The 25,711-nt window shown below is 50.4% G+C and overlaps 4 protein-coding genes across 13 annotated transcripts; 1 reads left to right on the forward strand and 3 right to left on the reverse strand.

Annotated features, from left to right (window-relative positions):
• Nucleotides 1–581: 581 nt before the first annotated feature.
• TIMM17B (translocase of inner mitochondrial membrane 17B) lies at nucleotides 582–4,498 on the reverse strand. 2 transcript variants are annotated; one of them, XM_005887667.3, is made up of 6 exons: nucleotides 4,351–4,498; nucleotides 3,386–3,485; nucleotides 2,306–2,369; nucleotides 1,246–1,374; nucleotides 1,044–1,154; nucleotides 582–952 (listed from the first exon to the last, which is right to left on the reverse strand). In XM_005887667.3, the coding sequence occupies exons 1-6, from the start codon at nucleotides 4,374–4,376 to the stop codon at nucleotides 864–866; spliced, it is 519 nt and encodes a 172-aa protein (XP_005887729.1). In that variant the 5' UTR covers nucleotides 4,377–4,498; the 3' UTR covers nucleotides 582–863. The 2 variants fall into 2 exon arrangements, with proteins under 2 accessions (XP_005887729.1, XP_014334157.1); XM_014478671.2 differs by having other exon boundaries at nucleotides 4,369–4,391.
• A 36-nt stretch (nucleotides 4,499–4,534) lies between these two features.
• On the forward strand, nucleotides 4,535–10,347 carry PQBP1 (polyglutamine binding protein 1). Of its 5 annotated transcripts, none has more exons than XM_070365692.1 (7): nucleotides 4,535–4,664; nucleotides 5,124–5,208; nucleotides 7,266–7,377; nucleotides 9,135–9,247; nucleotides 9,418–9,696; nucleotides 9,886–9,949; nucleotides 10,122–10,347. In XM_070365692.1, exons 2-7 carry the CDS (start codon nucleotides 5,142–5,144, stop codon nucleotides 10,276–10,278), a joined length of 792 nt encoding a protein of 263 aa, XP_070221793.1. In that variant the 5' UTR covers nucleotides 4,535–4,664; nucleotides 5,124–5,141; the 3' UTR covers nucleotides 10,279–10,347. The 5 variants fall into 5 exon arrangements, with proteins under 5 accessions (XP_070221793.1, XP_070221794.1, XP_005887724.1 ...); XM_070365693.1 differs by having other exon boundaries at nucleotides 4,560–4,707; nucleotides 9,889–9,949; XM_005887662.3 differs by having other exon boundaries at nucleotides 4,562–4,707.
• Nucleotides 10,348–10,406: 59 nt separating this feature from the next.
• SLC35A2 (solute carrier family 35 member A2) lies at nucleotides 10,407–17,878 on the reverse strand. Of its 5 annotated transcripts, XM_070365687.1 has the most exons (6): nucleotides 17,643–17,765; nucleotides 17,037–17,118; nucleotides 16,062–16,244; nucleotides 13,666–13,817; nucleotides 11,962–12,698; nucleotides 10,518–10,692 (listed from the first exon to the last, which is right to left on the reverse strand). In XM_070365687.1, exons 2-6 carry the CDS (start codon nucleotides 17,095–17,097, stop codon nucleotides 10,665–10,667), a joined length of 1,161 nt encoding a protein of 386 aa, XP_070221788.1. In that variant the 5' UTR covers nucleotides 17,098–17,118; nucleotides 17,643–17,765; the 3' UTR covers nucleotides 10,518–10,664. The 5 variants fall into 5 exon arrangements, with proteins under 5 accessions (XP_070221791.1, XP_070221788.1, XP_005887723.2 ...); XM_070365690.1 differs by lacking the exon at nucleotides 17,037–17,118 and having other exon boundaries at nucleotides 10,407–10,692; nucleotides 11,962–12,108; nucleotides 17,643–17,878; XM_005887661.3 differs by lacking the exon at nucleotides 17,037–17,118 and having other exon boundaries at nucleotides 17,643–17,878.
• A 1,688-nt stretch (nucleotides 17,879–19,566) lies between these two features.
• On the reverse strand, nucleotides 19,567–25,256 carry PIM2 (Pim-2 proto-oncogene, serine/threonine kinase). The gene is made up of 6 exons (XM_005887660.2): nucleotides 24,916–25,256; nucleotides 24,656–24,765; nucleotides 23,891–23,941; nucleotides 21,341–21,713; nucleotides 20,723–20,899; nucleotides 19,567–20,626 (listed from the first exon to the last, which is right to left on the reverse strand). Exons 1-6 carry the CDS (start codon nucleotides 24,974–24,976, stop codon nucleotides 20,463–20,465), a joined length of 936 nt encoding a protein of 311 aa, XP_005887722.1. The 5' UTR covers nucleotides 24,977–25,256; the 3' UTR covers nucleotides 19,567–20,462.
• Nucleotides 25,257–25,711: the final 455 nt, after the last annotated feature.

A 25,711-nucleotide genomic window follows, 5' to 3' on the forward strand; every position in this document is an offset into this window, starting at 1 on the left:
CCTCAAATGAAAACTAATTTTCTGGTTTTTCTGTGGTACTCTTAAATACTGACAACACTGAGCATCGCAGAGCACAAATATGGCTGTGGTGCAGAAGAGGAAACTAAAGGTACCTTCTTCAAGGAAGCTGGGTCTCCTGGATCCCTACTTCCATCCCAGGTCCCTGATGAAGCCACATGGAGGGGGGAATTATCTTCACAAATGCGGGGACTGCTATCTAGGCAGACTGTTCATTGTGAGGTCAGATTTCTCAGCCTTGGCAATGGGGACGTAGGGGAGAGGGATCAGAGGTGCCACATGCTGAACCACCCCCTCCACCCCAGCAACCTGTGTTTACTCCTTTTCTAAGCCCGTTCCTCTTCTGTCTGCTTGTGATCACCACTTGGCCCCCACACATCCTTATTCATGTACTATTCCCATCTTGATTCATAGACCCCTTCCTACTCACTCATCCACAAACCTTTATTAGAGACGACTCTCTGTGTGACTCCAAATGCGATGGTTCCCACATCCCTGAAGAGGGCTCTGCCCCCTGTTCTAGGAGCGGCTCCTATGGGTGGCTCAAGGAGTACATACACAGGCATTTTCAAAACTGGCTTTAAATACTCATCAGAGCGCCATGCAAAGGGATTGGGGTGAGAGCATGTTACATATGAGTGGGGGTTGGGGTGCCCTGAGAGAAAAGGGACCCATCCATCAGGGCAGCTGGGGTGCCCCACCCCCAACCTGGGATAAGGGAACAGATAGAGGCCCTCTCGAGGGTCCCATGGGCCAACTGGGAGCCAGCCCTCCCTTCGAGGTAGATCATCGGGGAGGGGACCGAGGAGGAGCTCCCACAGTGGCGGTGATAGGTGGTCACTTCCTCAGTGGTACTGCTGATAGCTGGGGTAGCCTGGGCCTGGGGTACCCTCCTTAGAGGGCAGCTGGCCAGGGTCCTCCAGGAATGGGGGTGCTGGAAAGGAAATAAACAGGTAAACGTTGAGTGGAGGAGACAAGACAGAGCATTTCCCACCTCTCCCTGACCAGCTTCACTGGGTACTCACCATTGCGGAACTGCTGGGCAGTATAGCGAGTGAGAAGGATGCCAACACCCTCGATGAGGGCCAACAGGATGCCCCCCATCATTGCCGAGCCCACCATGGCCAATGGGCCACCTGGAGAAAGGAGGGGGCGGGGGAAGTGGAGAGCGGTGAGAACAGGCAGAGCAGGGTGGAAGGGGCTGGGGCCTAGGGTTGGGGCACTCACTGCGGGCAGCCAGCACAGCCCCGGTCAGTGCTCCACTGGTGATGGAGTTCCAGGGATCTTCCTTGCCCCGAAGCCGCACCAGACCGCAGTCGATGGTGGAAAATAGGCCCCCCCACACAGCGAAGCTACCTGTGGGGGAACCAAAGCCTAATCAGTGTCCGTGGGTAGTCCTGAGAAACCATGGCTCAGGGACTCCCAGGGCCTGAATACTGTGGCAAAGAATGGGGAGAATAACCAGACATAAAGGCAGATGGCAAACTCCTAGAGGACAATCTCCATCTGTCCCTGTGGTAGCTCCTTCAAGCTCTTTATAATCCCCATCAGCACTCCCTTCACCTTCATAGGGAGCAGATACATGGTTACAAGCAGACTTGTGTGCCTCAATGTGGCTTTTTTTTTTTTTTTGGGGGGGGCCCTGTCACGGGACTTTCAAGATCTCAGTTCCCCAACCTGGGACTGAACCCAGGTCACAGCAATGAAAGCCCAGAATCCTAACCACTAGGCAACCAGGGAACTCCTGTCTATACGGCTTTTAACAGAGCAACTCTGACCTTCATAACTACCACATAGAATTGGAATCTGACCTGGGTTTTGGAGAGAAGGAAATGGGTGAGGAGAGCCAGTTAACAATGATAGTTAAAATATTTACAGAAGTCTTACCATGTGCCATGACCTGATCTATACAGTGCATGTTACTGACTTCTGAAAATTTATATTAGTTAATATTAAAGTGCTTAACAAGCAACCAGCACTTAGTAAGTACTATGTAAGTTACATAAACTACAAAACTGATTGAGGTGCTTTTTATCATTCCCATGTTACAGGTGAGGTTCAGAGAGGTTCAGCCACTAGCCCAAAGTCACACAGACATCAGGGAAGAGCCAGGGCCTGGATTTAAACTCCAGAACTCACCTGTATGAAACTGCCGAGAAATATCACTCCCCCCAGGAAGCCCCAGGCAGAGTTGGGGCTAGAATCTGGACCCTCAAGTTACAGTCTAGACTCCAAGGAGCAAGCATTCCCAACTCTGTTATCACACTTGTCTCCCCAAACCTCTCACCTCCAATCTGAGGGGCTCTGATCCTTACAGCATTGACACTGCCTCTCAATCGGTGCCGCATTCCCTGAGGGAAAGTGAGGAGTAAGGGAGTTAGAGCAGGGTTCAGGTCACTGGCAGATAAGGTTTCTAGTTTTTAAGAGAGAAATGGAGGGAGGAAACCTGTTAGGAGCCTCAAGGGTACAGATGTGGAGAAGTGGCCAAGAACTAGGGCCCATTACAAGTGCTCTCAGAGCTAGGATAGGAAGTTATTCATTCATTCAGTACTTAGCACCGATGTGCCAGGCACCATGGTATATGCAGGGATACAGCAGTGAACAAGGTAGACCTGGCCCCTACCCTCTCAGAGCTCACATTATAGTGGGAGAGACAGATCCTGAATAAGGATACAGATAAACAAGATAGCTTCAGGCAGCAATCGGGACCCTAGAGGAAATGAGATAAAGCACTATGACAGTGGCTGAGAGGTCAGGAAAGGCCTCTTAAAGGAAGGGGGCATTTGCTCTGAGACCTTGAGGATGAGAGGGAGAAACGTGGACAAAGATTCAGGAAATAGAGTGCCAGGAGTTGAGAGGAAGTACAGGGCTAGATAGAGAAATTGCAGAGACCTTGGCAAGTGGATGGCATTTAAAGTCATGACATTTGATGAGATGTCCCAAGAAGGGAAAAGGGGAGAGTTGTCAGACAGAGAGAACTGATTATATTACATTAAAAGCATTTGCTCAACTTTAAGGCTGTCCTCCTCCTGCCAGTTAAACTCCTGTCACTTCCCTTTTCCCAGGCTTCCCACCCAGAATCTGACTCTAGGTAAAATCTGACTGACTTTGCACACAATTAAGTTTTGGTTTTATGACCCTTTTGACAGCACAGTATTTCCGAGGAGATCCAGCAGGGTGAGGGTCAGAGGTCATGTTTGCAGTTCCCCCAAACTCCCAGATCCTGGAGCTAGGCCTGGCACACAGTAGGTAAGCAGACACCAGAATGAATAAGTGCACGTGACTGGCAGTTCCAAGCAGTTTCAGAACAGTATCCCATGTGGTCAGGGCAGGACCTCAGCAGCACTCAGGGAAGGCTAGGACTCACGACAGGGGCATTGCGGAAGCCCTTAATGGCCTGGAAGACTCCACCGCCGATAACACCCATAGTGAAGGCTCCACCGCAATCATCCACAATTCTCCATGGGCTGCAAGTGGGAAGGGGAGGATGAGGTTAATGTGAGCGCTCCCTCATGCCAAGTCACAAGATCTCTTTCCAACTGGGAGCAATACGTCACCCAAATGAGAACTAGCACTTCAGATAATACTGGGATTATTTCCCCCCTCATTTAAGCAAAAAATAATGCGAAGAGTGGAAAACATCAGTCTTGGCCCTGTCCGCCCCTCCCCTTCACAGCCAACCAGGGAATCAACCAACTGCTTGACTACTATCAAAGATTAAATGAATTAATGAGAGGGAAAGAAGTGGCACGTTTGAATTACGCTACAGGTGTTGCAGGCACTGTTCCTTAAGCAGAATGGGGTAGCACCCCTTTTTCCGACAATGAGCACGTCCAACAAAGTCACGCCCTCTTCCCTTCTCACCCTCGCACAATTGGGAAAAATCAAGCGCATACAGTGCGGAGGACCCATCACCCCTCCGTGACCACAATCATGGTCAGGCTCATCCAGGCCCCGACGGCATTAACCAAAGCGACCTGGGAAAAACCATGCGTTTTTCCAGGGGATTTCCGCTCAACACCGCACCACCCCCTGGCTGGAATGGATTCGACCAGCGTGTCTTTAACAGAGGGACTGGGAAGTACGGAATCAAGGGAAACGTGGAGTGGTCCGTCCTGCACCGCACCTTCTTCTGCAGGCACACAATTTTGGCCCCTTTTAACGGAGCCCGAGTAAGAGAAACCAAGTGGAGAGGAGCAGAAGACAACAAAAGTCTAAATGTCTTCCGAGTCTGGGACGTGGCGCTGTGTGGCCCGTGCCTCCCCCACCCGCCTCCCACCGCTGGCCGTGGCGCCGCAGTAACAGTCCCGACACCTATGCCCCTCGCTGTACCAAGGTTCCCGAGCATACTCCTCCATGGCGCCGGCGTCCGGCCGCGCAGTATCGCTAAACCCTGGCCAGGCCACACCTCCACTGGAAACGTAAACAGGCGCCCGAGTATTCTACCTATCCCAGGGCAACGGTTCGGTTGTTTCGCCAGACTTCAGACCAAAGCGCACACTCATTGGCTAGGCAGGTTTGCGTCATCTTTTCACTGCGTGAGTGTCGTCCAGTTACCTCTAAGCTCGGGGAGAGAGAAACTCATTCTGTGCTTTGGGAGAAGAGAGTCGTGTGGTCCTGGCGCTCATAGAGACGACGAGAGAGAGGTGGCCAGTTGGACAGTCGTCCACTACTTGCGTGACTGTATTGGTAATGTCGGGGTGGGCGCATTTTTTGGAGCTGGAGGAGGTGGTACACTGTGCTCCCCCATCCCAACGCTTTGGTTCCTCCCACCCAGCAGTCTTTGGGGGACGTTGGGTGAAACCATTTTGGGTCGCGGGGGAGCCGCGCTTGGCCTCTTGGGCGATGGGCGGAGCCTGGGCCTAGGACGGGAACCCGGTGCTGGAGCCACTGGCCTGGAAGAGCAGAGTTGGTGAGAGTGTTGGTGATATTGCTGTTTACAACCCCTTCCACCTTTCAGCGGGTAGGGTCTGTCTCCCTTATAGTGTAGATGGGTAGGTGGGGGGTCCAGATTGAGTACATGCTGCGGGGAGGCGCTTGATTACTCTTGTAACCAGATTCAGTCCTCATCTGAGCTGTTTTTCAGTCTGTCTGTCCTTCCCTAGGCCTGTCTGCCATCGGCTATGCCGCTGCCCGTTGCGTTGCAGACCCGCTTGGCCAAGAGAGGCATCCTCAAACATTTGGAGCCTGGTGAGAGAACTAAGAGAAGAGAGGCCTACCATGTGCCAGGCTTGACAGGCACTTTGTTGTGGATACTGCACTTGATATCTAGCATGGGCCTATTGTGCACCAAGCATTGGGGTGGCAGGCATTTCCTTGTTAACAATACGTATTACTGACCCCTATTCCTATCCTCGGAGAAGGCAATGGCACCCTACTCCAGTACTCTTGCCTGGAAAATCCCATGGACGGAGGAGCCTGGTAGGCTGCAGTCCTTGGGGTTGCTAAGAGTTGGACACGACTGAGCGACTTCACTTTCTCTTTTCACTTTCATGCATTGGAGAAGGAAATGGCAACCCACTCCAGTGTTCTTGCCTGGAGAATCCCAGGGACGGGGAAGCCTGGTGGGCTGCCATCTATGGGGTCACACAGAGTCGGACACGACTGAAGTGACTTAGCATAGCATATTCCTATCCTATGAGGAGGAGGGGAGGTGGGGTGTGGAATAGACATTTCGTCCTTGATACTGACAGTTGATGTGTATTTTGGGGTCTTCTGTAGCCAAAGTTTAACCCATCAGTTAATTCCTGGAAGTGTAATAAGGATAGTAATAGTAAGCTGACACCTATGGCAGCCTCCTGTCGGCCAAGTATGGTCGCAGGGTGCTGATACTTTGTTCTGTACCATACTAGTAGATAACATTATTTCAGACCTGCTGTGGAACTAGGCACTGTGTGAGTTGTCCATACCTTATTGTTCACCATATCAGTAGTTGATATGTATTTTGAGTCTACTTAAGTGCTTATCATACACACTGTGGTTAACAGTATATAAAGTAATGATAGGATCTATCATTTAGGCCTACTGTGCTGCTGTTGCTAGTATTTATACCTTATTTATCAATAATAGTAAAAGCTGGCATCTATTTTGGGCTAAGGTGTGCCAGGTACTAGAAAACTCATCTTATTTTCACTTTATTGATAAGTGACATCTATTACAAGCCTGTTGTGTGCCAAACAAAGATCTTTGGTTAATAATACTGATAATGATATTGATACGGTATTTATTTTAAGGCTGTTTGCTACCAGGCCCTGTACTAACTGCATATATCTTACTAACAATGTTCATGATTGTAGCTGACATCTATTTGGGGCCTATTGTGTGACAGGCACTATGCTGTTGCTGACATATACATTTCATTGTTAACTATATCCATGGGTGAAATCTGTGATAGGACTACTGAGGTCCAAGTACTCATACACCTTTCTTTATTCTGTTGATAGTAGCTGACAATTATTGCAGGCATCAGGAACTGAACAGATTCAGAGAAGTGTTTGGATAAATCCCTTGCTGTCCAAACTTGCTAGTCAATATATAGGAGTCTGCTGCTGCTAAGTCGCTTCAGTCGTGTCTGACTCTGTGCGACCCCATAGACGGCAGCCCACCAGGCTCCCCCATCCCTGGGATTCTCCAGGCAAGAACACTGGAGTGGGTTGCCATTTCCTTCTCCAATGCATGAAAGTGAAAAGTGAAAGTGAAGTCGCTCAGTCGTGTCCGACCCTCAGTGACCCCATGGACTGCAGCCTTCCAGGCTCCTCCGTCCGTGGGATATTCCAGGCAAGAGTACTGGAGTGGGGTGCCATTGCCTTCTCCAATATAGGAGTCAGAAACCCCATATTTGCCAGCCGTGGAAGCTGAATAGATTTGGACATATTTTTAGGTAAACCCCTTGCTGTTGAAACTCATTTTATTCAAATTTGCATAATACATTGTCACATACTATTTGAACTCAGAAGCTGAATAAATATGGATACTTTTTTTAAAAAATGTATCCCTTTCTAAAGTCTGAAACCAGATAAGTTTGGGTAGCAGTACCTGTAAACAGATTTGAATAAATTTTTTGGTAAATCCTGATATTCAGATACTTGGATTTGGAACATGAGCATTATTTGCTCTGGCATGTGAGACCTGGAGTGCACACACACACACGCAGTCCACGTGAATGTGACTGTGTTTCTCCAGGCCCTGATTGAATGGGAATCTCCCTGGTTCTTACTGCTGTCTTCTTCCCTTCCTTGTCCTGCCAGAACCAGAGGAAGAGATCATTGCTGAGGACTATGACGATGATCCTGTGGACTATGAGGCTACCCGGTTGGAGGGCCTGCCACCAAGCTGGTACAAGGTGTTTGACCCTTCCTGGTGAGCCTGACGACACGGGGGTGGGGAGGGAGAGCTAACTTCTGACTTCACCCTTCTTGTGCTATCCCTCAGTTCAGTTCAGTCGCTCAGTCGTGTCCGACTCTTTGCGACCCCGTGAATCATAGCACGCCAGGCCTCCCTGTCCATCACCAACTCCCAGAGCTCACTCAAACTCATGTCCATCGAGTCGGTGATGCCATCCAGCCATCTCATCCTCTGTCGTCCCCTTCTCCTCCTGCCCCCAATCCCTCCCAGCATCAGGGTCTTTCCAATGAGTCAACTCTTCACGTGAGGTGGCCAAAGTATTGGAGTTTCAGCTTTAGCATCATTCCTTCCAGTGAACACCCAGGACTTATCTCCTTCAGAATGGACTGGTTGGATCTCCTTACAGTCCAAGGGACTCTCAAGAGTCTTCTCCAACACCACAGTTCAAAAGCATCAATTCTTTGGTGCCCAGCTTTCTTCACAGTCCGACTCTCACATCCATACATGACTACTGGAAAAACCATAGCCTTGACTAGACGGACCTTTGTTGGCAAAGTAATGTCTCTTCTTTTGAATATGCTATCTAGGTTGGTCATAACTTTCCTTCCAAGGAGTAAGCATCTTTTAATTTCATGGCTGCAGTCACCATATGCAGTGATTTTGGAGCCCCCAAAAATAAAGTCTGACACCGTTTCCAGTTTCCCCATCTATTTCCCGTGAAGTGATGGGACCAGATGCCATGATCTTCGTTTTCTGAATATTGAGCTTTAAGCCAACTTTTTCACTCTCCTCTTTCACCTTCATCAAGAGGCTTTTTAGTTCCTCTCACTTTCTGCCATAAGGGTGGTGTCATCTGCATATATGAGGTTATTGATGTTTCTCCCGGCAATACTGATTCCAGCTTGTGCTTCTTCCAGCCCAGCATTTCTCATGATGTACTCTGCATATAAGTTAAATAAGCAGGGTGACAATATACAGCCTTGATGTACTCCTTTTCCTATTTGGAGCCAGTCTGTTGTTCCATGTCCAGTTCGAACTGTTGCTTCCTGACCTGCATATAGGTTTCTCAAGAGGCAGGTCAGGTGGTCTGGTATTCCCATCTCTTTCAGAATTTTCCACAGTGTATTGTGATCCACACAGTCAAAGGCTTTGGCATAGTCAGTAAAGCAAAAATAGATGTTTTTTTGGAACTCTCTTGCTTTTTCCATGATCCAGCGGATGTTGGCAATTTGATCTCTGGTTCTTCTGCCTTTTCTAAAACCAGCTTGAACATCTGGAAGTTCATGGTTCATGTATTGCTGAAGCCTGGCTTGGAGAATATTGAGCATTACTTTACTAGCATGTGAGATGAGTGCAATTGTGCAGTAGTTTGAGCATTCTTTGGCATTGCCTTTCTTTGGGATTGGAATGAAAACTGACCTTTTCTAGTCCTGTGACCACTGCTGAGTCTTCCAAATTTGCTGGCATATTGAGTGCAGCACTTTCACAGCATCAACTTTCAGGATTTGAAATTGGAATTCCATCACCTCCACTAGCTTTGTTCGTAGTGATGCTTTCTAAGGCCCACTTGACTTCACATTCTAGGATGTCTGGTCCTGGGAAGGGGTAAATGGGGGCCACTGGAGAAGAGATCTAGGGGGGGTCTTCCCTGTGGGGTCCTGGAATGGGGCAGGTATAGGCAGAGATTGGGGAGACGGGTTGAGGCTACAAGGAGAGCATATCTGTGATGACATTCCTTCCCTCTCTTCCCCTTCCCCCCCACTGCCTCACAGCGGACTTCCTTACTACTGGAATGTGGACACGGACCTTGTGTCCTGGCTTTCCCCACATGACCCCAACTCTGTTGTTACCAAATCTGCCAAGAAGCTCAGGAGCAGTAATGCAGGTGAGTTGGCAGATACAAGGGTGCCTCAGGGCCTTCTAGTGGATCAAGGAGGGGCGGGTAAGACCAGAAGGCCCAGCCCAGGCAGGGGAGGCTGTTGGAGGCCAAGGCTGCTGGGTTCTGAGGTGGGAGGAGGATCATGGGAGAGGATCACAAGGTTTTCATGTCCCCAGACGCTGAGGAGAAGCTGGATCGGAGCCATGAGAAATCAGACCGTGGCCACGAGAAATCGGACCGAGGTCATGAGAAGTCAGACCGCAGCCATGAGAAGTCAGAGCGGAACCATGAGAAGTCTGACAGGGACCGGGAGCGTGGTTATGACAAGGTAGATAGAGAGAGAGAGCGAGACCGGGACCGGGACCGTGGGTATGACAAGGTCGACCGAGAAGAGAGCAAAGAACGGCGCCATCATCGCCGGGAGGAGCTGGCTCCCTACCCTAAGAGCAAGAAGGGTAAGCTGGGGTGAGGCGGGGCGGGGAGGCACCAGGGGCCCACAGTGTAAGGAAACCATCACTTGGCTTCTCGTGAGTGCCAGATCCTTGGGCCTGGCAACCACAGGCTCCACTTCTGGGGAAGAGCTCGGTGACACGGGACTCCTTGTGCCCCTGTGGAAGACCCCACTCTGCTATGTACTTCCACAGCAGCAAGCCGAAAGGATGAAGAATTAGACCCCATGGACCCCAGCTCATACTCAGATGCACCCCGGTAGGTGACCACCCCTCAAGACCCCTTCCTTTTTCCTTGACTCACTGTACCACTGATCATTCCTTTCTTCCTCACTATCTCTTTTCCCCCTTCATCATTTGTTGGGGGCAAGGGTGCCTGACACATTACACATACTAGACATTTCCACCCCTGACCCTCTATCACTCCCCAGGGGCACGTGGTCAACGGGACTCCCCAAGCGGAATGAGGCCAAGACAGGTGCAGACACGACAGCAGCTGGGCCCCTCTTCCAGCAGCGCCCTTACCCCTCCCCAGGGGCTGTTCTCCGGGCCAATGCCGAGGCCTCCCGAACCAAGCAGCAGGACTGAACCTCCCCCCACCCCCACCCCCACCCACCCTGGGGTTTTTAATAAAAGCTTTTCAGTGGATCATGCCGATGAGACCTGAGTGCTTCCTTCTCTCTCTCACACTTTTGAGACTTCCCAACCCAAACCAGCAAGATGCAAAGCATGTTTTATTTACAAAAACTCACCTAAGAAATACTGTAGGGATAGTAGGGGCTGGAGGCTGAGGTGGTTGGGTCCTGTCTGGGCCCTCATTTAGTCATGTCAGCCCTGCATGGGAGGGGGTGGTGGGGACAGGGGATTCAGTGTCTGCCTCTCCCCACCACTAATACTGATCAGAAAGTTTGGTCCTGGCTGGGCCAGGGCAACAAGGGAGAGCGAGGCCAGGCCAGCGTCTTCAGTCCCAGCAGCTAGGAGCCCTTCACCTTGGTGAGCAACCTGTGGTGGGAACGGGAAGGAAAGAAAAACACAAGAGAGCTGGGGTGGGCTGGCAGGTGGGCATCCTGAGCAAGCGAGGGTGACTAGTGAGGCTGGTAGTCCGAGGTTAGTAACAGCCCACGCGGAGAGAGCGGGTCCCCTGGGTCAGAAAGCTACACGTGGACTAAATAAATACAATATCTTTATTTGGCATTGGGTATCCTGACATTTGTTCATTACAGTCCCTTAAAAAACAAACCAAAAAATCAGAACAAATTAATCAAAAATAAAGATCCAATGGCCCTATGTACATATAGCAAAGACAGCCCAGGCATCTCTCATGTGCAAGCACACACACGCACGCACAAACAGATGCACACACATACTCCCCACACACCCTGGGAGACAGTTAAGGGGTTAATAAGCTTTGGGGAGTGCAGGGGGGCAGGTTCCACATGTCAGCAATTTAAAGACACCCTTCCACATGAAGTAAGGGTGCCTCATACAGCCAGTGGGGTATTACAGGTGTGGTTCGCAGCTTTATTTTCCTCTCCGGATGTCTCAGAAAATAACCCTGCATTCAGCAACTTACAGTGTCTTAGATTCCATGAGACTAGGCCACTTCAAGGACCTCCCTTCTCCTTTTTTCCCACACCCTGGATCATTCATCTGATTACACCACAAACCCCCAAACCACTTACAAACCAATGGTTCCTACTGCACCCTCCCCCTGAGTGGGCTGATGCAAAAATCTCAGCTCTCATCCCCCTTCCTCTGGCCCTAGGTGCTCATAAGAGGCCGTTTTTTAAGTCCCTGTGTCAGGGAAGCTGCCCCAAGGCCACAAAAAGACTGAGCTGCTAACATGATCCAGTGTAGTTACCACGGAGGAGAGAAGGCCTCGAGCTATGGGAATCAGAACCCCACAGGAAGGCATCAGTCACTACTAAAGAGCTGAAGAATTTTTGTCCAGTTTGTCCCTACAAAGGTGGAGGGATTGCTGGGACTCTCCCAGGCTTGAGAGACAGGACACCTCTGGCTGAGGGGTTAGACTAGGGCAGAGGAGGCAGCTCTAAAAACCCGTGGCTACAAGGAAGAGTTCATGTGATGCCCTGCCCTAGTCCCACACCCTTCTGGAAATTTCAGTGACCTGGAAGAAAAAACCCTTCCAACCCCAGAGGAGCCAGGCCCCAGTGGCAACTTGAATCCTGCAGATGCCCAACACCCTCCACCCAGAGTCCCTCCCTGTCTCCCCCCCTTGCTGCCACCAGCCCTCACTTCACCAGCACTGACTTTGGCAGAAAGGGCTCCGTGCTGAGGTCTCCATGGTGGGAAGACAGCTGTGGTGGCGGTGGCTGCCCGGGAGGCTGCTGGTGAGTGCAGGGCCCGGAGGTAGGGGCAGAGGCAGAAGCTATGGCTTTGGCTGCACCTCGGGGCAGGCTGTAGAGGTAGACGGCACCGATGACCAGCCCCGCGCCCAGGGCAAACAATGGGTCCACATGGAAGCCAAAGAGGCGGATGGAGGCAACAGTGGACAGCACAATGGACAAGGAGGTGGCAAAGCCCTTGAGGATATTGTCAGCATACTTGACGACAACAGCCACCAGGAGCCCACCAAAGGCCTGGTTGAGCACCACACCCCAGACGGCAGGTGTATACCCAAAAAAGAATCCGCGGTGGGCTACGGCTGTGCCCTCAGCCCACCAGAGCCCCACCAGGCCAAGGGCTGTGCCAAAGAGGCCCAGCTGCAGATTGCGCAGCCACACGGAGCCTGAGCTGCCTTTGAGGATCTTCTCAAAGTAGACACCGGCAAAGCCTGAGGAGAGACAGGAAGCCACCACAGCCGCTAGGCCCACCCCAGGGTTCTGATCCAGTGGCCGTGGACCCCCGCCACCAGCTTGCTGTGCCTGGACAATGGCGACGCCAGTGAAGAGGAGCAGCAGGGAGGCCCACTGCAGCCGGGAGAGGCTGCGGTTCAGCATGAGCACGGAGAACAGTGCTGTGGTCAGGATCTTCAGCTGGTACGTCACCTGTGAGCGGCATGCAGAAGGCACTGAGGGCTGATCCCGACCCCAACATGTGCACATGGGGGATGGCGCCCACTGTGGGCCCCCAGGCACAGTGGAGGCACAGGGCAGAGTAGATGGCCGTAAAAACAGCAAAGATATCCAGCTGCTGGCCACTGACTGGGATGCAACTACACAGCTCTGAGGTGCCTCCCAGAAAGTACACAGGAGGATGGCTGTGCAAGGATGCCCCGGACCACAGCCAAGTCCACATCCCAACCCCGTGTCCCAGCTATGTGAAAAGGGATGAAGCACTTACCCTGAGCCCTGACATAATCATCTGTAAATATGACTGACTTATTTGAAGTACCTCACACAACAGGTAATGAATTGTAAACGTCCTGATGAGGGAGGTCTTGATAAATATATATTGATACAAATGAATCTGTACATATTGATACAAATGAATCCGTTATGAAATAACATCAGTAAACATTTACATAGAGCTTACTGTGTGTGCCAGGTGTGGGTCTAAGCACTTCACATGAATTCATTTAATCCTCACAAAAGAAGTGTACTATTGCAATGTCCAATTTAAAGAGAGACAGAAAGGTTAAGTGACTTGCCCAATATCACACAGCTGGAAAGCAGCAGAGCTGGGATTTGAACCCAGGCAGCCTGGCGCCAGAATCCAGGCTCTTTAACCAATTAAAGAAGCCACCTGTAAATAGCCTAAAGCTTATCCATCACCAACCAAGGGCTCTTCACAGATATTATTTCTTTTAATCATTCCAGCATCCCAGTGAGTAGCTACTACTACCATTTCCCTTCCCAGTTCTCACAGATGAGGAAACTGAGGTTGAGGAAGAGCCAAGGGCATTCCATTCCACAGGAGACACAGCCCCTGCACTTTGCAGTATTTCCTCCCCAAACATCCTATATCCCCCACCCCAGCCAGTTCCTCTGGGGCCATGCTGGGCTTTGGGCTCACCTGGAAAGTGGCAGCTGGCAGGTTGGAGATGGCAACATACTGGAGATTATTCTGCAAGGTATAGATGAGAGAGGGCACTGCAAGCTTGAGTGTGTCCATGTACTGCACCAGGACAGCCTCATGGAGGAAAAGAACCAGGTGTTTCACGTTACCTAGGTGGAGGGAAGAGAGCCCGTTTTAGCACTGACTACCAAAAGATGGGGATCCTCTAAAGGACAGGAGTGAGCCTGGTCCTGTGTCTCCCCACCACACTGACTTCCTGAGGGCTAGAATGAGGTCTGTGCTCACAGTTTCTCTACGGTACAATGTCTCCAGCAAGCCTTTTGGATACTCAGTCTGGGGACCACAGACCATATTTCATCACTCATCTTAGAGCCCACCTCCCTGGCACAAAGCCCCAGGGCAAGCCCTCAGTGCAGTGTGTGCAATGAAACTATCAGCACTAACTAGGAGCTTGTGAAGTAGATGCTCTAGGATGGTGAGTGGAAGGCTGTTTACCAAGAGGGATTATTTCAGACTGAGCTTTTAGACTTTTCCTAGATCCTTCCTAGCCTGAGAGCCGCCTGAGAGCAGGGGCGGCTTCTTTCCGTCAGCTTCCCACACACCAAGCATTTGCCCCTGTCAAATGGAAGAATGCAGGCTTGACTATGAAGCAGAAAGTCTGGCTGGGATCTGCTCCAGTCGATTCATGAGAATACTTTCCTATATAATAAGACCTTTACAAATCTCACCCCACTTTTTTGCAGCTCAACTTTTAAGGCTCAGCTGAGTATCCTTTCTCAGGGAAAACCCCACAACCACTGTACCTGGTTATTGCAGGAATTCCTGATGTTCATTCACAAAACCCTGTCCTTGCCCTTCATGGCATTAAGTCCCAGGAGTAATTATTGATCTCTAACCCCTTACCCAAATCCCCTGCACCCAGGGGTTTGGGTGTTCAAAAATGTCCAAGTATTAGGAAGGTAACATGGTACACATGCTATATATTTCACAGAACACACACCACACATGTGGGGCTACACACCATAATCAAGCACATTCATATTTCTGCAGTGACTCATGGACACGTTCATGCCAGATGAGAAAACTAAAAAAAAAAAAAAATCGGGTGGGGGGCAGGCTGAAATCATAGATAAGAGATGAAAGCCTGTGATTAACCTGTAGCTGTTTCTCCCTGTCTAAAATATGAGCCCCCTGAGGGCAAGATGTATGTCTCCATCGCTAACACGTTCACCTCCACAAGCCAGAACAGAGCCTGCCACACAGTGTTCACTCAAACCTTCTCAGAATCAATCAAGAACACAGGAGGTTAGTACCTAAACTGTTGCCTCCCAGTGTCCTGGAGCTAACGAATGGGTGAGAATATTTTCTTCAGTGTAAATACCTAAGGGAGAACCACATTTATAGAGAAATGATTGGGCAACATTTTAAAGAAGAAGGCCTTTAGGGAGGTGTTTACATTAGTAAATAAATCCAACAACTTATAGGAAATACACAGGACAGAAAAACATGTGAAATGAGACCACTGGGAGGCACTCAGCAAAATTCAGGCTACCCAAAGTCTATAAGACAAATGACCCAGTTTCTTTAACAAATTAACTGCAGAGAGGGAAAAAAAGAGTTGAGAGGGAACCCAGAAATAGCAGACCCAGAAGACACCAACCAATTACAAAGCACTGACTTTATATAAATCTGATTCAAACAAAGTTTTTAAAACTTTTATGATATTTGAGAAATCATTACAAATTTGAACACCGACTGAGTGTATGATTATTTGTTAACTTTAAAAAGTATTAATTTTTTGATGTATGACTTCTAGATATTGCAGTTACTTTTTAAAATGTAACAAAATATTTACTCAAGATAGTAACAGGGAATTTATTTCAAAATAATTCTTCATGTGGAACATATTTCAATATAACATGGTGGGGGTTAGGTAAACAGACACATAGACTGGTAGTGAGTGGATAATCACTGATGATTATCTACTTAATTGCAGAGTGGCCATGAGATGATAATTGTTGAATCTGTGTGATAGGACATAGTTATTTTATTACTTTCTCTGATTTTGTATTTGAAATTCTCCACAAAGAAAAGTTTAAGAGAAATCAATAAACCATTATGTAAGGGTCACCTGCTACCTTATAGGGACAGACCATCTCCCTCCTTCAGTGTTTATGGGCCAGTTCCTGGGGAGTTAGGGGTATAAAAATGTGGATGCAGCTATTCATAGACGGAGTTACAAGGCAGCCAAGCTGCACTTCCACAGTTGCCAGGAATTTTCATAGACACAGAAATACTCCCCCAACAAACCCTCCATGTGGGTTCAGGCACACACACAAACACACAGAGTACCCTCCACAGACTCCAATGCAGCCCCTCTCCCTGGCTCATACCCCTCTTCTGTGCGAAGAGCAGCAGCAGGCAGGTGAGACCTTTGAGCACTTCAGCCATGACCACAGCAGTGGTGGCAAAGAAGCGGTCCCCAGGCAGTGTGCGGGCGTAGCGGATGCTGAGGATGAGGGAAGCATTCTGGACCACCAGCACGGCTAGGGATATGTATTTGAGGCGCCGGTGAGCTGTGGGGAATGGAAGGAGCAAGGAAGGGGTCATAAGCTGTTGTGGCATAACCACACCATCACTCTCCCCTCTCCTTTATCAACCAGGATCCTCCTAACCACCAGTACTTCCTCCTTCTGCCTGCCTATCCTGACCCATGTGGGTCCGATCCCTACGTCAGCTTCCATTGCTTCAGCCACAGGCAGGAAGAGCCAAAATGGGAGAAGTGGGCCTCACCCTGTCCAGCCTATACCTGGAATCCTTGCTGAGGTGTCAGGAAATAGGTGGGGCAGGTCCTAGACACCCACCTCAGCCCTCTCTCTTCCTCTCCTGGGTGAGAAGCAACCCTGCCCTGGGCAGAATACCAACTGCTTCCTCGACATTTATTGAGTGCTTACCGGGAGCCTATCACTGGGATAAGGGATTTATATGGATCACCTCAACAGACCCCTACACAGCTCTGATCTCCAAAGGAACTATCAGTATTCTCATTTTATGGATGAACAAGCCAAAGATTTAGGAACTGTCTTTCTTTTATCTAAATTATTCTATTCCCTCACATTCAGAATGGTCTCTCCAACCCCTCCCTCCTATGATGACTGATTCCTCCCTGACCCAGAATGGTCTAACAAATATAAGAAATTATTCTTCCACTGTCCAAAGGATTGAACACCATAGAGTAAATGGTTTCTCCACTAACAATGGTCTGGGTCCTTTAACAATATAAGGAAGTATGTCCCTATACACCAATCATCCTTCCACCACCGCATACCCCTACCTCCAGCCAAGGAATTAGCGCTTGTCCTACTCACAATCAATTCTCCTCGCTATAAGGAAGGGCCTGGCACCCTCGGAATGTCCTTTCTCCGCCATAGAAGGAAAACTGTATGTTCACTGCAATATACAATGAACTACCTCCATTAGGAAGGGACCCCCAGAACGTTCTTCTCCCCATATAATGGACATCCCTATCTTCAAAATGTACTAAGTCCTATAAGGGAGAAGCCGCCCCACCCTAACTCACAATAGCCCCTGTCCCTTTACAAGGAAGAAATCACTACCCTCTCTTCTGTAAGGAAAAACTCTCCCGCTCTCAGAAAAGTGTCTTCCATGTATAAGGACGGACCCCCCCACAAACACACCCTGAGAATGGTCTCAGTGGTCTTAGCCTCTTTAAAGTGAAATACCCCTCTCCAACTCAGAATGGTCTCTACACTCCATTTGCAGAAAGGACCTCCACACCTTCCCCGGAATGGTCTCTGCCCCGCCTCCAAAACACACTTCCTCCCCTCTACCCCCAACACACATAGGTCGGTCCATACGGGATGCTCCTCTCGCCTTAGTGAAGGATCTTCCTAATCCCCCAGAGATCCCGACCTCCGGCGCGCCGCTGACGGCTCAGCCACAACCTGTCTCACCCGCACTCGAGGTCCCAGGCTCCAACGCCCCTGCGGAGACAGCCCCTGGCCCGGCCGTAGCGGTGGAACCACCAGACCCAACAGCTGCCATGTTGGCATCTGCCTGGCCCGTCCCCTCGGCAACAGCCGGTCACTTCCGCATTCGTCATTTCCGCTTCCGGGCCTCCTAAATTGGGGTGGGACAAGCGAGAGGCTGATCGCGTTGTTGGTTCTCCTCGTCCGTCCTGACCGCTAGTTTTAAAAGCGGCCTCAGAATTTCCAAATTCCACCCGGATCCGGAGACTGGGCACGTAGCCGGCTCAGTTTCCCGCCGTCTTTACAGAACCTTTGGCCCATTCCCGTTACTAAACTCGCCCTCGTCTTCCCATATCACCAGCTCATTCTGTGTCCTCGTCTCATTGATTCCGCTATCCGTCTCCTATCTCGGCTCTTTATTGCCACCTTCTCATGGCACCGCCCTTTCTGCATCAAAACTCCTGGGTCTTTCCCGGTTGGCCTGAAGTTCTTTTCCCTTCTTCTGGCGAGCTCCCCACCCCCCACCGCACCCCGCGCCCTCTGGAGAGACCACAGGCCTCTGGAAGGGAAGTGAGAGGGGTCAGGGGCAGGTGAGGGTCTGGCAGATAAGCGAGCAGGGCAGTTGAGGATATACTAGTGAAAAGGCACAGGAGAGTTGAGACTGAGAAGGGAAGACAATTGAGTCACCATTTAGAATGGAAAAGTGAGAAGAGGATAGGTAAGCCAGGAGGTGAGGGGCTTACGGGTTAGCTTTATTTTTGGCCGCGCCTTTCCGGGATCTTAGCTCCCTGACCAGAGGCTGAACCTTGGCCAAGGCAGTGAAAGCACCAAGCCCTAACCACTGGACGCCAGGGAATTCTAGGTGCTTCCCAGGTGGCACATGGTCAACAATCTGCCTGCCAATGCAAGAAGCGTAAGAAACGGGTTCAGTCCCTGGGTCGGGAAGATCCTCTGGAGGAGAGCATGGCAACCCACTGTAGTATTCTTGCCTGGAGAATCTTATGGACAGAGGAGCCTTGCAGACTATGGTCCATAGGGTCGCAAAGAGTCAAGCGACTTAGCCCGCAGCACGCATCTTTTGAAAGCATGGCAAGAGGGTACAGCTGAGGTCAGGACAAGATTAGGGTAGGGCAAGCAAGTCAAGAGTTAAGAATTAGAGGGATGAGCAGGTAAGAAGACAAGGGAGAGGTGAAAAGGTTGGGGCAAAGCAGGTGACTACACCTTGGATGTTATTAGAAAACAAGGGCTAGGAGGATTCCTATCAGCGCTCAACCTCCACCACACCACACCAGTGCCCCAAAAGGGCTTTTCTTCTCCCATGGGGAAGGATTTCCTCCCCTGGGGTTGGGGAAAAGGGTTTTTTTCTGCCTCTGAACTGGCCATCATTGATTTGGGAGTGTGTTCCAGATGTCTTCAATGTCTACATATCTCCAGAGGAGCCCTTCTGCACATATTGGGTGCTACATATGAGTTGAGGGGAAACTCAAGTTTTTCTTTGTGGTTCTCCTTGCATGCTAGGTCACTTCAGTCGTATCCAATTCCTTGTGACCCTATGAACTGTAGCCCACCAGGCTCTTCTGTCCATGGGATTCTCCAGGCAAGAATACTAGAGTGGATTGCCCTGCCCTCCTCCAGGAGGTCTTCCCAACCCAGGGATCAAACCCACATCTCTTACATCTCCTGCATTGGCAGGTGGGTTCTTTACCCCTAGTGCCACCTGGAAAGTGGTCCTCCTTAAATGAACCCATAAAAGATCTTCAGGATGGTACCACAAGACTGAGGCTTCCTGCAGACAAAGGAGAGATCCAATTCATCTCCCTCTTGGTTCAGCATTCAGTAGATGCTCCACGAATGCCTCACTGCATCTACAAATGGCCAGTCACTTCCGATTCTATTACGTTTATTAAATAGTGGGTTTCCACGCATGGCTTTTTAAATAATCCAGGCAGGGGGAGAAGGAAGAGGAAGATAACAGTTGGAGCTCCCCTTCCCCAATACATAAGTATTTACATTTCAGCAACTGGACAACCCTGGCTCAGAAGGAGGCAGCAAGAATCTGAAAAAGATGGAGGGTGGGGCCCCAGGAGAACAAACAACAAGACTTATTTCCCCCACCCCATTCCCCCAAAAAACCATCCACCCCAACCTAGTGGACTCTAGTAGTGTCCATCTCCCATTCCCTCCCACATCATGATAGTGGGGTTTCTCCTCACCAGAATAAGGGCACTTGGGATAACAGAGTAGGGTCCCCTCACCAAAAAAAAAGCCCTGGGACAACAATAGGGCTTACCTCCCCCAGAATAAACAACCCTGGGCTGAGGCAGGCAAGCAGCTTGACTGAACAGGGGACCCGAGGCTAGGGGAAAGGGTCCCTTTGCTAAAATAAGAGCCACTGGGGTATTGGAAGGAAAGCACCCTTGCCCAAATCAGAGCATTTAAACTAAGTTTGTGTGGTAGTAGCAGGAGGTGCCAGTGTAGGGGTTACTACTCATCAGAATAAGAGTCCCGGGGGGTTCAGAATGTTAAGTAACCTCAACCAAATAAACATCCTTAGCAAAACGAGAAGCAAAGAAGGAGCCCCTCCAGAATAAGAGAGCATATATTCTACAAAGACAGCTCCTTAGAAGGACGGGAATGGGAACTGGGCAAACTTGGGTTATGTCTTCTTACCCCTGATCCCCAATTTCTGACCCTAGTTAACACTGGATTTTTAGAGACCTGTAAAACCAGATCAACAGATAACCATCTATCCCTGTGGCATGGCCACGGGATGACTATTTCAACTAATGGGAGCCCCAGCTAGCACTAGGGCAGTAGGGACCAGTCCAAAGGAGTGGGACCCCCTTTGGGAGTGTTGAGGGATGCATCCTCGGCTGGTGTCTGCATCCAGGGGTCCAGCAGGATCTCCTCCAGTGAGGGTCGGGCAGAAGGTTTGGGGGCCAGGCACCGGCGGATTAGGGCACAACAATCTGTAGATCAGAAGCACACAGGAGATTAGCAGTGAGTTGGGGGCACCAGTCCCTGGGAGGGATGAAGGCTGGTGGGCTAGAGGGGTTGAGTCTCACCTGGGGAGACATGGGCAGGGAAGTGGAGTTCAGCCTCCAGAATCTCCTGGTCTCTCTCAAAGGGAATGTCCCCACATACCATGTCATAGAGGAGGATACCCAGTGACCAGACAGTGGCTGGCAGGGCATGGTACTGGTGACGAGAGATCCACTCCGGGGGACTGTAAACCCTTGTCCCTGCATGCAAACCACAGGTTAGACCATTTTCTGATAATGCCCTTCTCCCGCCCCACCCTCTCCAGAAATATGGTCCCTTCACTAGAATTAAGAGAACTCACTATATGAGCAGGGTCCCCTCACCAGAATAGAAGCTCATTGGAATAAAAGCACTTAAGAGGTACAGTTGGACCTCCTTACCAGAAAAAGACTACTCAGGATAATAATAGGATCCCCTCATCAGAATAAGAGCCCAGAGCAAGACTAGGGTACTGTCAGAGGATGGACTTTATTAGAGGGCAAGGCTTGAAAGTACCTAATATTAAAAACCAAGAACATTATAAAGGTGCACTATAGATCAAGGGTTACAGAACACCCTAGCACTGGAGGTCAAAAGTCAAGAGGCCAAAAAGATAAAAGGTGAAAACTCCCTCCACAGAGATTTAGGGAAGCCTTACTTACCATCAAAGTCAGTATAGGGTTCATCATGAAGCAGGGCACCAGAACCAAAATCAATGAGTTTGGTACAGCCCCGGCGGAGGTCCATCAGGATGTTCTCATCCTTGATGTCACGATGGACAACTCCACGGGCGTGGCAGTGCCGAACAGCTGCCACTACCTGGGCAAAGAGACAGCGGCTTCGGCCTTCACCCAACGGGCCTTGCTCTGTGATGTAGTCAAAGAGATCCTGGGCAGGCAGAGGCCGCTCAAGGACCAGCATGAAGCCCTCTGGTGTCTCAAACCAGTCAAGCAGGCGGATCACACCAGGGTGCCCACCGCCTGCACCCACCTTCCATAGCAGTGCCACTTCCAGTGGGCATGCGACTGAGTCTGACTGTGGGGGGAAGCAGGGAGAGAAAAGAGAACACAGATATCAGGCTAGCAGCTTTGAGGCTGACTTCTCAGATCTATGATCTGAACTTAAATCATAGGTCCTCAGCCTCCTGACTATGTAGCCTTAAGCAACCCCCTTCCTTCTGGGCCCACAGTTCTCTCATCTTAAGGGCTTAAACTCATATAGCCATTGGGAAGTTGATTCAAGCCAAAGCCTATGGTGGGGGTGGGGGAGAGACAAATTGGAAGATTGGGATCAACACATACACACTACTATATATAAAGTAGATAACTAATAAGGATCTATTGTATAGCACAGGAAACAGTACTCAATACTCTTTAATGACCTATATGGGAAAAGAATCTTAAAAAAGTGGATATATGTATAACTGATTCACTTTGCTGTACACCAGAAACTAACATGCTGTGAATCAACTGACTTCAATAAAAATTAATTTAAAAATAAGCCAAAAAAATTTTAAAAGTCAAAGTCTATGCACATCTGGCATGTAATAGGAGCTCAGTAAATTTTTCTTTATTTTGGCCACACCCTGTGGCTTGTCGGATTCTAGTTGCCCAACCAGGGACTGAATCTGAGCCGTAGCAGTGGAAGTGCTGACTGTCAATCATTGGACCACCAGGGAATTTCCTCAGTAAATGTTTGAAGAATAAATGAAAGTGATTCTTAACAAAAGCCTTCAGCAGAAGCAACTGATGAACACTACTTTGCAGTAATTTATCTGTTTTGTCTATTGATATCTCCAAAGAAACTAGAATAGCACCTTACACACAGTAGGTGCTTGATAAATGTTTGTTAAATAGATAAAAAGCACTTTATAGCTTAGGATCCGGAGAAGGCAATGGCACCCCACTCCAGTACTCTTGCCTGGAAAATCCATGGACAGAGGAGCCTGGTAGGCTGCAGTCCATGGGGTCGCTAAGAGTCGGGAACGACTGAGCGACCACTTTCACTTTTCACTTTCATGCATTGGAGAAGGAAATGGCAACCCACTCCAGTGTTCTTGCCTGGAGAATCCCAGGGACAGGGGAGCCTGGTAGGCTGCTGTCCTTGGGGTCGCACAGAGTCGGACACGACTGAAGCGACTTAGCAGCAGCAGCAGCAGCAGCAGCAGCATAGGATCTGACACAGCGCTCAATAAATACTATTATTGTGTAACGGTTTATCTGCTTTGTTCACTGACACAGCTCAAACACTGAAACAGTGCCTGGTATAGTTGTTAAATAGGTGAAATCAATTAGAAAAGGATTCGTGCAAAAAGAACGCTCAATAAATGTAATATATTGCTAAGTATCTAGAACTGTGCCTGGCACATTCTAAGTGCTAAAATACATTCGTTAAATAGCTAAAAGTAATTAATTGCAAGGGAACTGGCATAAACAAGAACTCAATACTGTCAACATATGATATTTTGTCACTATCACTGAGCACTTAAAACTGTGTTGAATACAAGTACTTAGTGGAGCTTGGAACATAGTAAGCTTTTATGATGAAACAAAATCTGAGGCATACCGTCAGTGCTCAATAAAAGGCATACATGTTACTGGCCACAAAATCCACCCCACGCTAGAAGCTTTGCGGGGACACACGGACTACCAGAAGCAGTCTTCCTGCCCGAGGTGGGGCCCTCTCCCGGCCAATCTACTGACACGCACAGTCGCAGACAGGTTTTCTCACGGGGCTGAAAAAAAAATCCCGCTACTGCGCAGGCGCACCTTTTCCCTCTGCGTCGCACAGCCTGCACAGGCGCAGTTTCCCTATAGCCCACCAGGGGGCACTCCCACCCCTACAACTTGCCCAGACCCGCCCAGTTGTCCGTTAGAGCTCTAGCTGTGGAAAAGAAGCAGCCACCATCACCATGGCAACCAATGACCTCTGCCCCTCTTTTCTCACCAGCATGCCCTGCGGGCAGCCCCCGAGGCAATGTTTGGAGGAGGATGAAAAAGGAGGGTGGGAGGGGAGAATCCAGGGCTCTAGAGGAACAGGGGTGAGTCAGAGAACTGCATGGAGGTGTGGATGTCACCATAGGGGAGTAAACATGGACTGGTAGGAGTGTTCTCACCGTTACAGGGCCCAAAGAGTCATACAAACCATAGCAAGGTGAAATCCATCGTCAGAGATGGCGTCGCCAGGTCAAAAAGGACTCCAAAGATACTCACCAAGGGTGACCAGCCCAGCACGCGATTCCGGGGGATCACTTTGATGGCCACCTGAAGAAGCAGGCTGAGGTGAGGGGGCCAGCAGATGACCCCCAGACATCTCTCAGTCTGGACCCTCACCCTAGTCTTTCTGGTCCCACCCCCCTCACCCCCCAAACCACAATCCTAAATGAGCTGAAGCTTTTCCCAAGTCCCCAAAACCAAGTACAGCTCTCCCACCATCTTTGGCCCCGGGCTCTCCCTTCTCAGGCTTCAGGACCCCCCATGCCAGGTGCTGAGTTCTGAACTTCCTAACACCCTAAACCCTTGATCTTCCTATCTAGCCCCAGGATACCACAACCCTGTAGCGGGGTCCTGGACCTCACGACTCCTCCCTGGACACCTGCCTCCAAAATCCCCCAAAATCTCAGCTCTAGGTCCCCACCTTCCCACATACATACACCTCTCCCAGATCCCAAGGTCTAGAGTCCTCATGACCCCCCAACTCCCCAGTCTCACTCCCCTGGACCTCCAGAATTCTTGCCCTGAAAATTCTCCCTTCCCCCATATACCCACCAGGACTTACACACACACACACACACACACACGCGCGCGATATGCACGCGCGCGCGCACTCGGACACCCTCAACAACCGGATCCCGGCCCTCATGACCCTACCACTCACACAGTGTAGGCTCATTCCGTGGTCAATTAGCATCCCGGCCCCGGGGCTCCCGCCACCACCACACACACACCTGGCCCTCCCAAGACCCTCGTGGTGGGTACCTGGAGTCGGTCTGTGACGCGATGTCCTGCGAAGACGGTGCCAAAGCCCCCCTTACCGAGAAGGGGGCCGAGTTGGTACTCGGCCTCGAACGCTTCCCGATCCTTGCCTCCTACGCAGGCGGAGGCAAGGAAGTCAGGGTCGCGGCGTGCTAAGGCTGGCCGCGACCCGCGACCCTTTCCCCCTCCCCCGCCCCCTCCCCCGCCGCCCTCAACCACTGCAGCCCGCCTGGCCTGGTTGCACTAGGGGGAGCCTCTCTCACCTGGCAGCGGCGTAGGCGTCATGGGGGCCACCGGGAGCCCCTGCAGAGGCTTAGTCAACATGGAGGAGGAGCTGCGCAGATTGAGCCCGCTGAGCCCGCAGGGTGTGGACGCCCGGGGCAGTGAGTCCGGGGAACCTGGACTAGGGGGCGCCAGGATGGAAGGTAAGGAGACTGGTGGCCCAGAAGGGCCAGCAAAGAGCGCAATGTTAAGATTCGCCGCGCGCGCCAGCCCTGACGCTACTGAGACAGGGCACGCGCCTCCCGAGAGAGTCGCCCGGGGCGACGGCCCCTCCCACTTGTCTTTGATCAATCCGGACTCAGCACCTGCTGTACCCCAGCCAATCGGAACCAGCTCTTATTTGCATACCACCCTCAACGTTTCAAGTACCCCCTTATGCAAATACATGCCCGTATCTTCCGTGGGGCGGGGTCTGCATGCACATGAGGGGGACGCGTGTCGAGAGGAAACTGGTTTTAGGAATCCCTTTCGCAGCAACCGGGTTTGTTTTGGTTGCGCGGCGTTGTTTTTATGTGTCTGTATGTGCAGATATAAACTTAAAAAAATACACCGCCCCCTTTCCTAGGAAGTTGGTTGGCCGCCACTGCCTCGAGACTAGCGCAGAGATAATGCCAGGCCTTCTAAGGCTTCTAAGAATCAGCCTGTGGTTATCCATGACCCTTTCTCCGAAGGGTACTCTTCAAACCAGGTCCAGAGCCCTCTAGGCGACAGGTGGCCTCCGCCCGGGAAGTAAAGCCAGGGATCCTTGAAGAACCTGTTCAGCCGTTAGGGAGGACT

This window comes from Bos mutus, chromosome X (genome assembly GCF_027580195.1).
Source record: "Bos mutus isolate GX-2022 chromosome X, NWIPB_WYAK_1.1, whole genome shotgun sequence".
Lineage (NCBI taxonomy): Eukaryota > Metazoa > Chordata > Mammalia > Artiodactyla > Bovidae > Bos > Bos mutus.

What these genes read in the sequence shown, in the direction of transcription:
- TIMM17B (XM_005887667.3), bottom strand. Translation starts at nt 4,376, where the DNA reads ATGGAGGAGTATGCTCGGGAACCTTG. An exon ending in GCTTCCGCAATGCCCCTGTC is followed by an intron (nt 2,370 to 3,385) that starts GTGAGTCCTAGC and finishes ACTTTCCCTCAG; the next exon opens with GGAATGCGGCACCGATTGAG. An exon ending in CAGAGCCCCTCAGATTGGAG is followed by an intron (nt 1,375 to 2,305) that starts GTGAGAGGTTTG and finishes GTTCCCCCACAG; the next exon opens with GTAGCTTCGCTGTGTGGGGG.
- PQBP1 (XM_070365692.1), top strand. Translation starts at nt 5,142, where the DNA reads ATGCCGCTGCCCGTTGCGTTGCAGACCCGCTTGGCCAAGAGAGGCATC. An exon ending in AAGGTGTTTGACCCTTCCTG is followed by an intron (nt 7,378 to 9,134) that starts GTGAGCCTGACG and finishes ACTGCCTCACAG; the next exon opens with CGGACTTCCTTACTACTGGA. An exon ending in CTACCCTAAGAGCAAGAAGG is followed by an intron (nt 9,697 to 9,885) that starts GTAAGCTGGGGT and finishes GTACTTCCACAG; the next exon opens with CAGCAAGCCGAAAGGATGAA.
- SLC35A2 (XM_005887661.3), bottom strand. Translation starts at nt 17,733, where the DNA reads ATGGCAGCTGTTGGGTCTGGTGGTTCCACCGCTACGGCCGGGCCAGGG. An exon ending in TGCCAGCTGCCACTTTCCAG is followed by an intron (nt 12,699 to 13,665) that starts GTGAGCCCAAAG and finishes TGCCGCTCACAG; the next exon opens with GTGACGTACCAGCTGAAGAT. An exon ending in ACGGAGCCCTTTCTGCCAAA is followed by an intron (nt 10,693 to 11,961) that starts GTCAGTGCTGGT and finishes TTCCCACCACAG; the next exon opens with GTTGCTCACCAAGGTGAAGG.
- PIM2 (XM_005887660.2), bottom strand. Translation starts at nt 24,976, where the DNA reads ATGTTGACTAAGCCTCTGCAGGGGCTCCCGGTGGCCCCCATGACGCCT. An exon ending in GACGCCTACGCCGCTGCCAG is followed by an intron (nt 24,766 to 24,915) that starts GTGAGAGAGGCT and finishes CCGCCTGCGTAG; the next exon opens with GAGGCAAGGATCGGGAAGCG. An exon ending in GCGTCACAGACCGACTCCAG is followed by an intron (nt 23,942 to 24,655) that starts GTACCCACCACG and finishes CTGCTTCTTCAG; the next exon opens with GTGGCCATCAAAGTGATCCC.